This window comes from Ylistrum balloti, unplaced genomic scaffold, assembly GCF_031769215.1.
Source record: "Ylistrum balloti isolate Yb309-2 unplaced genomic scaffold, AGI_CSIRO_Ybal_v1 Utg369700, whole genome shotgun sequence".
In the NCBI taxonomy this organism is placed as follows: Eukaryota; Metazoa; Mollusca; class Bivalvia; order Pectinida; family Pectinidae; genus Ylistrum; species Ylistrum balloti.
The window spans coordinates 178766-190117 of record NW_026781931.1 but is presented as its reverse complement, the minus strand read 5'-3'; the positions used below and the strand labels follow the sequence as shown (position 1 = coordinate 190117).

At 36.6% G+C, this 11352-nt stretch overlaps 1 protein-coding gene across 1 annotated transcript in view; it reads right to left on the bottom strand.

Annotated features, from left to right (window-relative positions):
• Positions 1 to 580: 580 nt before the first annotated feature.
• LOC132565183 (zinc finger protein aebp2-like) overlaps positions 581 to 11352 on the bottom strand; it is a 64576-nt gene continuing 53804 nt past the window's right edge. Inside the window, exons 4-6 of the mRNA XM_060229813.1 lie at positions 3064 to 3188; positions 1807 to 1874; positions 581 to 750 (exon numbers count right to left, since the gene is read on the bottom strand). Coding sequence (XP_060085796.1) covers positions 603 to 750; positions 1807 to 1874; positions 3064 to 3188 — 341 coding nt within the window. The 3' untranslated portion in view covers positions 581 to 602. The remainder of the gene's footprint in view (positions 751 to 1806; positions 1875 to 3063; positions 3189 to 11352) is intronic.

Sequence of the window (11352 nt, the reverse complement as noted above, 5' to 3'; positions counted from 1 at the left end):
GATTGTCCCATTCTGTCCTAGATTTATGGATTGCCTTCAACTATTGTGAATTATAACTAAAATCTATCCCAACTTTACCAATGGTTAGTAAAATCCCATTCCTTCTACTGCCAATAGTCAGTGAAGTCCATTTCTTTCTACTACCAACAGTTGGTGAAGTCCCATCCCTCCACTGCCAACAGTTAGTGAAGTTATCTCCCCTCTACTATCAACAGTTAGTGAAGTCCCTTTCCGACAACTACCAAAAGTTGGTGAAGTCCACAAACAGTTAAAGTTATTTCCCCTCTACTAACAACATTTGATGAAGCCCTCTCCTCTCTACTACCTACAACTAGTGAAATCCCCTCCCCTCTACCATCAACAATTGGGGAAGTCCCCTCCCCTCTACTGCCAACAGTTGGTGAATTCTGTTTCCTACTGGCAACAATTAGAGGGTAGCACAAGAAGCAGGTTTTGAGGTTGGTTAGGAATTATTGATTAGGCTCGTGATAAAAATAGTCTTTGTCTCGTATTGGTGTAAAATAAGTCCTCTGTAGTCTTGGCTTTTGGTCTTTGCACATGAAAGTACTTTTGGTGAGTTGGCCTGCCTAGCTGACTAATGGTCATTTCCTGCGGTGCTTACGGTACCTATGGCGTCGGTACAGGGAGGGATGGAGACCAAGGGCAGTGTCCTGAGGTAGTTGGCGAACAGGAATGGTACACGTATGTAGCGCTGGCACCTCCGATTCTGACACCCATTTGTCTGGTATACTGTAAACACATAACAATGTAACAGAACACAAGATACACATAGTTTGAGTAAGATAAGCATATTAGCATGTGAGTTAATGAAGGCTGTAACAATCTTTGCCTCATCTACAAACATTAAACAAGTCTCCCTTGCATCCTTTCTTTTTCTTAAGTGCCCCGTATAAATTTGCAGACAGTATAATGAAATACAAACTACATATAACTTATCTTAATTGTAGCAATTGAATCAGATGAGTGAGTTACACTTATGTAATGTATGTTCACACAAACATGAGTTATATAACTGTATTTCGTGTTTTGACACATGTGTTACATTCATAAAATATTTGTTAAACATGCAGACATTTTCATACAAATGTGTGTTAAGACATTTGAGGTACATGGATGTTATGTTTTTTAAACTTAAAGCAGTTATAATGATATCATATTTGTTCAGGCATGAAAGTTACATGGATGTAATATATATTTTGACATGTGAGTTACATGGATGTAGTGTATATTTACACATGTGAGTTATATGGATGTAGTGTATATTTACACATGTGAGTTACATGGATGTAGTGTATATTTACACATGTGAGTTACATGGATGTAGTGTATATTTACACATGTGAGTTATATGGATGTAGTGTATATTTAGACATGTGAGTTACATGGGTGTAGTGTATATTTAGACATGTGAGTTACATGGGTGTAGTGTATATTTAGACATGCGAGTTACATGGATGTAGTGTATATTTACACATGCGAGTTACATGGATGTAGTGTATATTTAGACATGTGAGTTACATGGGTGTAGTGTATATTTAGACATGTGAGTTACATGGGTGTAGTGTATATTTAGACATGTGAGTTACATGGGTGTAGTGTATATTTAGACATGTGAGTTACATGGGTGTAGTGTATATTTAGACATGTGAGTTACATGGGTGTAGTGTATATTTACACATGTGAGTTACATGGGTGTAGTGTATATTTACACATGTGAGTTACATGGATGTAGTGTATGTGTAGACTTACATGAATTACAATGATGTAATGTATATTAAGACTTACATATCTTCTGGTGACCAATGAAGTAGTACTTTGACTTTGCCTGATTCTTCCCTCCGTCTGGCTAGGACCTGATACATAAAACATACAAGTGCAATCATTATTGATTTACAGAACTGGGAAATGTGACATAGTCAGGGCTGTGACTACTGACAGTCAGGGCTGTGACTACAGACACAACTGGGAAATGTGACATAGTCAGCACTGTGACTACTGACAGAACTGGGAAATGTGACATAGTTAGGGCTGTGACTACTGACAGAACTGGGAAATGTGACAAAGTCAGGGCTGTGACTACTGACAGAACTGGGAAATGTGACATAGTCAGGGCTGTGACTATTTTCAGAACTGGGAAATGTGACATAGTCAGGACTGTGACTATTTACAGAACTGGGAAATGTGACATACTTAGGGCTATGACTATTTACAGAACTGTAGGATGTGACATAGTTAGGGCTGTGACTACTGACACAACTGGGAAATGTGACATAGTCAGGGCTGTGACTATTTACAGAACTGGGAAATGTGACATAGTCAGGGCTGTGACTACTTACAGAACTGGGAAATGTGACATAGTCAGGGCTGTGACTATTTACAGAACTGGGAAATGTGACATAGTCAGGGCTGTGACTACTGACACAACTGGGAAATGTGACATAGTCAGGGCTGTGACTACTGACAGAACTGGGAAATGTGACATAGTCAGGACTGTGACTACTGACAGAACTGGGAAATGTGACATATTCAGGGCTGTGACTATAGACACAACTGGGAAATGTGAAAGTCAGGGCTGTGACTACTGACAGAACTGGGAAATGTGACATAGTCAGCACTGTGACTACTGACAGAACTGGGAAATGTGACATAGTCAGGACTGTGACTACTGACAGAACTGGGAAATGTGACATAGTCAGGGCTGTGACTACAGACACAACTGGGAAATGTGACATAGTCAGGGCTGTGACTACTGACAGAACTGGGAAATGTGACATAGTTAGGGCTGTGACTACTGACAGAACTCTGGAATGTGACATAGTCAGGACTGTGACTACAGACAGAATTGCTGAATGTGACATAGGGCTGTGACTATTTACAGAACTGTAGAATGTGTCATAGTCAGGACTGTGACTACAGACAGAACTGTGAATTGTGACATAGTCAGGGCTGTGACTACTGACAGAACAGTTGAATCTGAGAGTCAGGGCTGTGTCTAATTACAGTATTGCAGAATGTGACTCAGTAAAGGGTGTGACTACTTACAGAACTGTGGAATGTGACAGAGTTTGAGCTGCCGTTGAGATCAATGTGAGTGTGCTCTGTGAAGTTCATTAACTCTTGCTGTAATTGCTCCATGATTCCTGAGTCGAAGAAGTCTGTCGTTCGTACTGAAAAACAAACACACCTGTGTAAAACAGAAACCTGTGATAATCTCTTTTAATCATTTACCTTTCTACAGCAGTTATTCATCTGTTTGTTTTTATCCCATCATCATAAAATCTCTTTATTGATACAACCATACAGGATAACATCACAACAAAAGAAGTGTACTGTGGGACTGTCATTATTTACATGTTTTTACAGGATAACATCACTATCATTATATTACAAAGTGTTCAAAGACAAACAAAGGAGGGTCATACTACCACTGTATTATGAGGTGTACAATAAGACAGATAGAAGGATCATACTACCACTGTATTAGGAGGTGTACAATAAGACAGACAGAAGGATCATACTACCACTGTATTAGGAGGTGTACAATAAGACAGACAGAAGGATCATACTACCACTGTATTAGGAGGTGTACAATAAGACAGACAGAAGGATCATACTACCACTGTATTAGGAGGTGTACAATAAGACAGATAGAAGGATCATACTACCACTGTATTAGGAGGTGTACAATAAGACAGATAGAAGGATCATACTACCACTGTATTATGAGGTGTACAATAAGACAGATAGAAGGATCATACTACCACTGTATTAGGTGTACAATAAGACAGATAGAAGGATCATACTACCACTGTATTAGGAGGTGTACAATAAGACAGATAGAAGGAGGGTCATACTACCACTGTATTAGGAAGTGTACAATAAAACAGACAGAAGGATCATACTACCACTGTATTAGGAGGTGTACAATAAGACAGATAGAAGGATCATACTACCACTGTATTAGGAGGTGTACAATAAGACAGATAGGAGGATCATACTACCACTGTATTAGGAGGTGTACAATAAGACAGATAGGAGGACCATACTACTACTGTATTATGAGGTGTACAATAAGACAGATAGAAGGATCATACTACCACTGTATTAGGAAGTGTACAATAAGACAGATAGAAGGATCATACTACCACTGTATTAGGAAGTGTACAATAAGACAGATAGGAGGACCATACTACCACTGTATTATGAGGTGTACAATAAGACAGATAGAAGGATCATACTACCACTGTATTAGGAAGTGTACAATAAGACAGATAGGAGGACCATACTACCACTGTATTAGGAGGTGTACAATAAAACAGACAGAAGGATCATACTACCACTGTATTAGGAAGTGTACAATAAGACAGATAGAAGGATCATACTACCACTGTATTAGGAAGTGTACAATAAGACAGATAGAAGGATCATACTACCACTGTATTAGGAAGTGTACAATAAGACAGATAGAAGGATCATACTACCACTGTATTAGGAGGTGTACAATAAGACAGATAGAAGGATCATACTACCACTGTATTAGGAAGTGTACAATAAGACAGATAGAAGGATCATACTACCACTGTATTAGGAGGTGTACAATAAGACAGATAGGAGGACCATACTACCACTGTATTAGGAGGTGTACAATAAGACAGATAGAAGGATCATACTACCACTGTATTAGGAAGTGTACAATAAGACAGACAGAAGGATATTACCATTCTGGGACTGTATTAGGAGGTGTACAATAAGACAGATATTTTCTCTACCACTGTATTAGGATCAATATTCAATTGGTCTCTACCACTGTATTATGATGCCCTGTAAAAATTGAATTTCTTTCTGACTCAGAACACAAGAGTCCTAAATAATAAGCAGTGAGAGGAAAGAGAAAAGACTTTAGAAATAGTAGCACGTCCTCATACAAGCATTCAGGACATATACATCTACATTCTAAAAGGGAATTAAACCTATTTTGACAGCAAGACAGAAGAAAACTGCATTAGAATTCCCAATTAAACTGACACAGAAACAGTTAATCATATTTACCCTCCATTATTTGAATGTTATTGCCTTTATAAAGTGAATTAGAATTTCATATCAGCTAAAAAATGCCTTTGCTTGTCACTGGTGTACTTGATAATTTTCTTAACTTTGATCAATAAGATGTTGTTTGAGTGTTAAAAAAAAAGAGTAAATTCAATTTGACCTGCACTACAGTAATTTAAATTTGGATTTGTGGTATGGAGGAGGTTTAGGGCTGTAACTGAACATTATCTTGTCTGTAGGTCCACACCTGTCACTGTACACATTGTTGACATTATCTTGTCTGCAGGTCCACACCTGTCACTGTACACATTGTTGACATTATCTTGTCTGTAGGTCCACACCTGTCACTGTACACATTGTTGACATTATCTTGTCTGTAGGTCCACACCTGTCACTGTCCACATTGTTGACATTATCTTGTCTGTAGGTCCACACCTGTCACTGTACATATTGTTGACATTATCTTGTCTGTAGGTCCACACCTGTCACTGTATACATTGTTGACATTATCTTGTCTGTAGGTCCACACCTGTCACTGTACACATTGTTGACATTATCTTGTCTGTAGGTCCACACCTGTCACTGTACACACTGTTGAAATTATCTTGTCTGTAGGTCCACACCTGTCACTGTCCACATTGTTGACATTATCTTGTCTGTAGGTCCACACCTGTCACTGTACACACTGTTGAAATTATCTTGTCTGTAGGTCCACACCTGTCACTGTCCACATTGTTGACATTATCTTGTCTGTAGGTCCACACCTGTTACTATACACATTGTTGACATCATCTTGTCTGTAGTTCCACACCTGTCACTGTACACACTGTTGAAATTATCTTGTCTGTAGGTCCACACCTGTCACTGTACACATTGTTGACATTATCTTGTCTGTAGGTCCACACCTGTCACTGTACACATTGTTGACATTATCTTGTCTGTAGGTCCACACCTGTCACTGTACACATTGTTGACATTATCTTGTCTGTAGGTCCACACCTGTTACTGTACACATTGTTGACATTATCTTGTCTGTAGGTCCACACCTGTCACTGTACACATTGTTGACATTATCTTGTCTGTAGGTCCACACCTGTTACTGTACACATTGTTGACATTATCTTGTCTGTAGGTTCACACCTGTTACTGTACCTTTTGACAGCATTATCAGTCTGAAAACTGGTTAGACACCTGTTAAACTGTACACATTGTTGACATTATCTTGTCTGTAGGTCCACACCTGTTACTGTACACATTGTTGACATTATCTTGTCTGTAGGTCCACACCTGTTACTGTACACATTGTTGACATTATCTTGTCTGTAGGTCCACACCTGTCACTGTACACATTGTTGACATTATCTTGTCTGCAGGTCCACACCTGTTACTGTACACATTGTTGACATTATCTTGTCTGTAGGTCCACACCTGTCACTGTACACATTGTTGACATTATCTTGTCTGTAGGTCCACACCTGTTACTGTACACATTGTTGACATTATCTTGTCTGTAGGTCCACACCTGTTACTGTACACATTGTTGACATTATCTTGTCTGTAGGTCCACACCTGTCACTGTACACATTGTTGACATATTGTCTGTAGGTCCACACCTGTTACTGTACACATTGTTGACATTATCTTGTCTGTAGGTCCACACCTGTTACTGTACACATTGTTGACATTATCTTGTCTGTAGTTCCACACCTGTCACTGTACACATTGTTGACATTATCTTGTCTGTAGGTCCACACCTGTCACTGTACACATTGTTGACATTATCTTGTCTGTAGGTCCACACCTGTCACTGTACACATTGTTGACATTATATTGTCTGTAGGTCCACACCTGTCACTGTACACATTGTTGACATTATCTTGTCTGTAGGTCCACACCTGTTACTGTACACATTGTTGACATCATCTTGTCTGTAGGTCCACACCAGTCACTAACCAAAATGTCTAACTTCTCAGCTGTTAGCTTATGCTAATGACACTCTTAAATATTAGTGGTTTTCTGACACTAAAGCACTTGAGACAAACATATTTTAATAATTTGGAGACAGAATCGTATTAGAGAATATTGTATAAGTGAATTGGTTCTCTGTATCAGTGTCGATTAAGATCATCTTATTATAACTGTAAAAACAAAATCAAAATTTGCATTTTGTGAAAATTCACAATAAATATATTATTCTTGACAGTAATACACCTATTAGATTTTATAGAGAAAAGTGCAAATGGGGAAGTTCTGCAGTTAACATGCATGTGATTAATTGAGGCCAAATTCAAAGGTCATACACTACTTGTCTGCTAGGAATGTATCATAATAATAATGATGGTGCAGCTTGTCATTAAGAGGTGTTACTGTCAGTGCTGATTATGTAACTCTACATTAAAATTCTACCTGTATATCTAAAGGTAAGTCTTCTTAATCTAACAAGAGATCCCAGAGGGTTCTTGGTGCTCACTGTTGCTTGTTCTGTAAAAGTTTTGATTTTTCCTATTGTTCACTTCTTTCCTTTTATTTCCACTTGATTATACAATATTTGAAAATTCCTCTTAAAAGAGATATAACAATAATTATCTTTAACAAGATGGTGACCAGCCAGCAATCTGGTTTTTCTGATCAGTCCAGAAATCAAATTTCACAACTAGGGACCAAGGAGAAACTACTTATGAAATTTGAGTAAGTTCCATCCTGTCATCATGAAACAGCAATAATAAACTTTCATTATTAAACACAAGATAGCCAGGAGGAAACCACTTTGTCTTTCTTATCAGTTCCAAAATCCAAATAGCACAACTATAGACCAAATAGCACAACTATAGACCAAATAGCACAACTATAGACCAAATAGAACAACTATAGACCAAATAGCACAACTATAGACCAAATAGCACAACTATAGACCAAATAGAACAACTATAGACCAAATAGAACAACTATAGACCAAATAGCACAACTATAGACCAAATAGCACAACTACAGACCAAATAGCACAACTATAGACCAAATAGCACAACTATAGACCAAATAGCACAACTATAGACCAAATAGCACATGAAACTTGAGAAAGAGCCATCTACCTGTTCTCAAGACATAGCGATAACAAGCATTGTTAAAGGACTGTAGGCAACAGATGACAGATCACTGACCATAGATACAGCACAATGCTAACAGCCAAACTATCACTGATTTTCTCAACTTGTGATCACATTTATTATACAAGTATTTGAACAGATTAATTGTGACCTTGAACTTGTCCTTGAAGAATGACAACACACATGTCTTGATGAAACAAACAATTGTAGAGAGAGCAAATAAAAACAATGGACAGATGATGAAATGTAAAACAAATAACAATCGGTAGAGAGATAAAACTAGACAATTCTGGGAAATTCCAGGGATTAATATAGCAGATGAAGCCTGGAAAAGTCAAAGGTCAAAATGTAGGTCAGAGTGACTGTCTTTAGATACATGACACGAGGTGAACCCATAGCCAAAGTATGAAGTTCCAGTGACTAGCAGTATAGGAGACAGCTTAAGAAATGAAGACACCAGACAGGTGATACAGCTAATGAAAAAAAGACACCAGACAGTTGATACAGCTAATGAAATGAAGACACCAGACAGTTGATACAGCTAATGAAATGAAGACACCAGACAGTTGATACAGCTAATGAAATGAAGACACCAGACAGTTGATTTGACAGATGAAATGAAAGAATTGCAATAAGACACAAGTGATTGAACAAATGATCAAATCACACAAACTTCCTCTGAACCAGACAACATGGACGTGTAATTTGAAGTCTAGAAACAATGTGATGATTTAGGGTTTGGCACTCTGTGACATAAACTCACCAATCAGGAGCCATATAAATAACTTTATAAACAGCATCATAAAAAGACTTCTGCAGCAGACACTTTAATATTCTGCCCTTAAAAAAGGCTCAGCCAGAAGTCAATTTCCATGTTATTTCAACCAGCACCAACAGTTTACAGGATCGATAGAGAAGTGACAACTCAGTCATGTTAAACCCCCTCATAAACACCACTGCTTGGGTTTTAACACTCGATATAAAGCATGATGTACTTTCACTTCTAAATTTGAAATTGTTTGGTATAATAAAATGCATGTGTATGCACTTCAACATTATTTGCAGGAAGTTTCTACATCAAAATGTCAATTACAATCAGATGTATGTGGGCCTTATTTAGAATCACAAGGAAACTTATTAAAGTGGCATTAGAAATATAAAATTAAAATGAAAAATTCTAGGTATTTAAATAAAAAATTAGTAAATTCTTGTAATCAGGTACTCAACATTAATTGTTAAGATAATTCAAGCTGGTCTTTAATTCTATATTACCTTTGTTACAAGCTATATTGTCTAACACTATACAAAGCTGGTCTTTAATTCTATATTACCTTTGTTACAAGCTATATTGTCTAACACTATACAAAGCTGGTCTTTAATTCTATATTACCTTTATTACAAGCTATATTGTCTAACACTATACAAAGCTGGTCTTTAATTCTATATTACCTTTGTTACAAGTATATTGTCAACACTATACAAAGCTATATTTACCTTTGTTACAAGCTATATTGTCTAACACTATACCAAGCTGGTCTTTAATTCTATATTACCTTTGTTACAAGCTATATTGTCTAACACTATACATTAGGGTATGGAAGTGATAAGCTATAAAACATTAAATAACCTGTTAGTTGAAGAAAATGGTTATTTCTCACTGCAATAATTAGCAATAATTTCCTCTAATGGACAATTTCTGGTATTTCATGGATAGTCTTAAATGTTAACAGTGTCACATTCAGTCTCACACAACTTGTTATATGTCCCTTTATACTTTGTAACTGCACACAAGATGTCAAATGATTAAAGGAATGAGAATATTTTAAATCCTTTTAAATGTTTTCGAGGTCACTCACTTGTATGATGTATATATGCACAAAGACAAATTATTGAAATATATTACGTTTCTCTAATATTCTGCTATATACTGCCTGTGTATGTCTAACATACAGGTACACTACCTAAGTGTTTTGTTTTACATACAGGTACACTGTCTGACATATCTGCAGGTATTCTCTCAGCCATACAGGTAACATGTCTGACAGGTATTTTGTCTAGCATAAAGGTATTCTGTCTTACATATAATATCATGTCAGATATGTGATAAGGCATTCTGATTTTCTTTAAGTGATCCTCTTAATTTTCTTTCTTTTTTTCTCAATTGTTATTTTATGTTAACATCATGTCAATTACCTTAATGGTACAGCACCCAATTGACAACTGTCTAACTTCTTTAGTTAAAGAGAGTGATTAGATTTATGGTGAACACACACTAGGCAGAGATCACAAAACATAAACTTCATTGGAAATGACTCTTGAAAATCAAAACTTAAACAGGATGTTCACGAAGCTTTAATGTACTAAAACAAATAAAATCCACTATGATATCCCAAGTGATAGTTAAAAATAGTCATATACAGTGTAGTGTTTTGTTTCAAGTGCTCTTAAGACACGGTGGGGAAATCAAAGTGATAAATGTTTATTGTTTTATTATGTTATTTAAACAAATTTTCATTCAATGTGATAAGTTGTTTTTTCTCCTTATTATGATGCAAATATATTGCTTCTAGTTAAAAAATATTACTCAAAAAGTAAATATTAATATCCGTCAAATTATATAAATATTAATATTACTGACAAAATATGCAATTAACTACCTGCTAACTAGAATGAAACACAAAATAACAAGGCACAACAAACATTTACAAATAGGCACAAATACTGTGACATTACTCAACAGAAAACTGTCAGTTTGTCTAGCAGGACCCGTAACTATCTTCTATTGAAGCTAAATTAGTACTAAACAGATAACTGGCAGTTTGTCTAGCAGGACCTGTAACTATCTTCTATTGAAGCTAAATTAGTACTAAACAGATAACTGGCAGTTTGTCTAGCAGGACCTGTAACTATCTTCTATTGAAGCTAAATTAGTACTAAACAGATAACTGGCAGTTTGTCTAGCAGGACCTGTAACTATCTTCTATTGATACTGTAACATTACTCAACAGAAAACTGTCAGTTTGTCTAGCAGGACCCGTAACTATCTTCTATTGATACTGTAACATTACTCAACAGAAAACTGTCAGTTTGTCTAGCAGGACCTGTAACTATCTTCTATTGATACTGTAACATTACTCAACAGAAAACTGTCAGTTTGTCTAGCAGGACCTGTAACTAT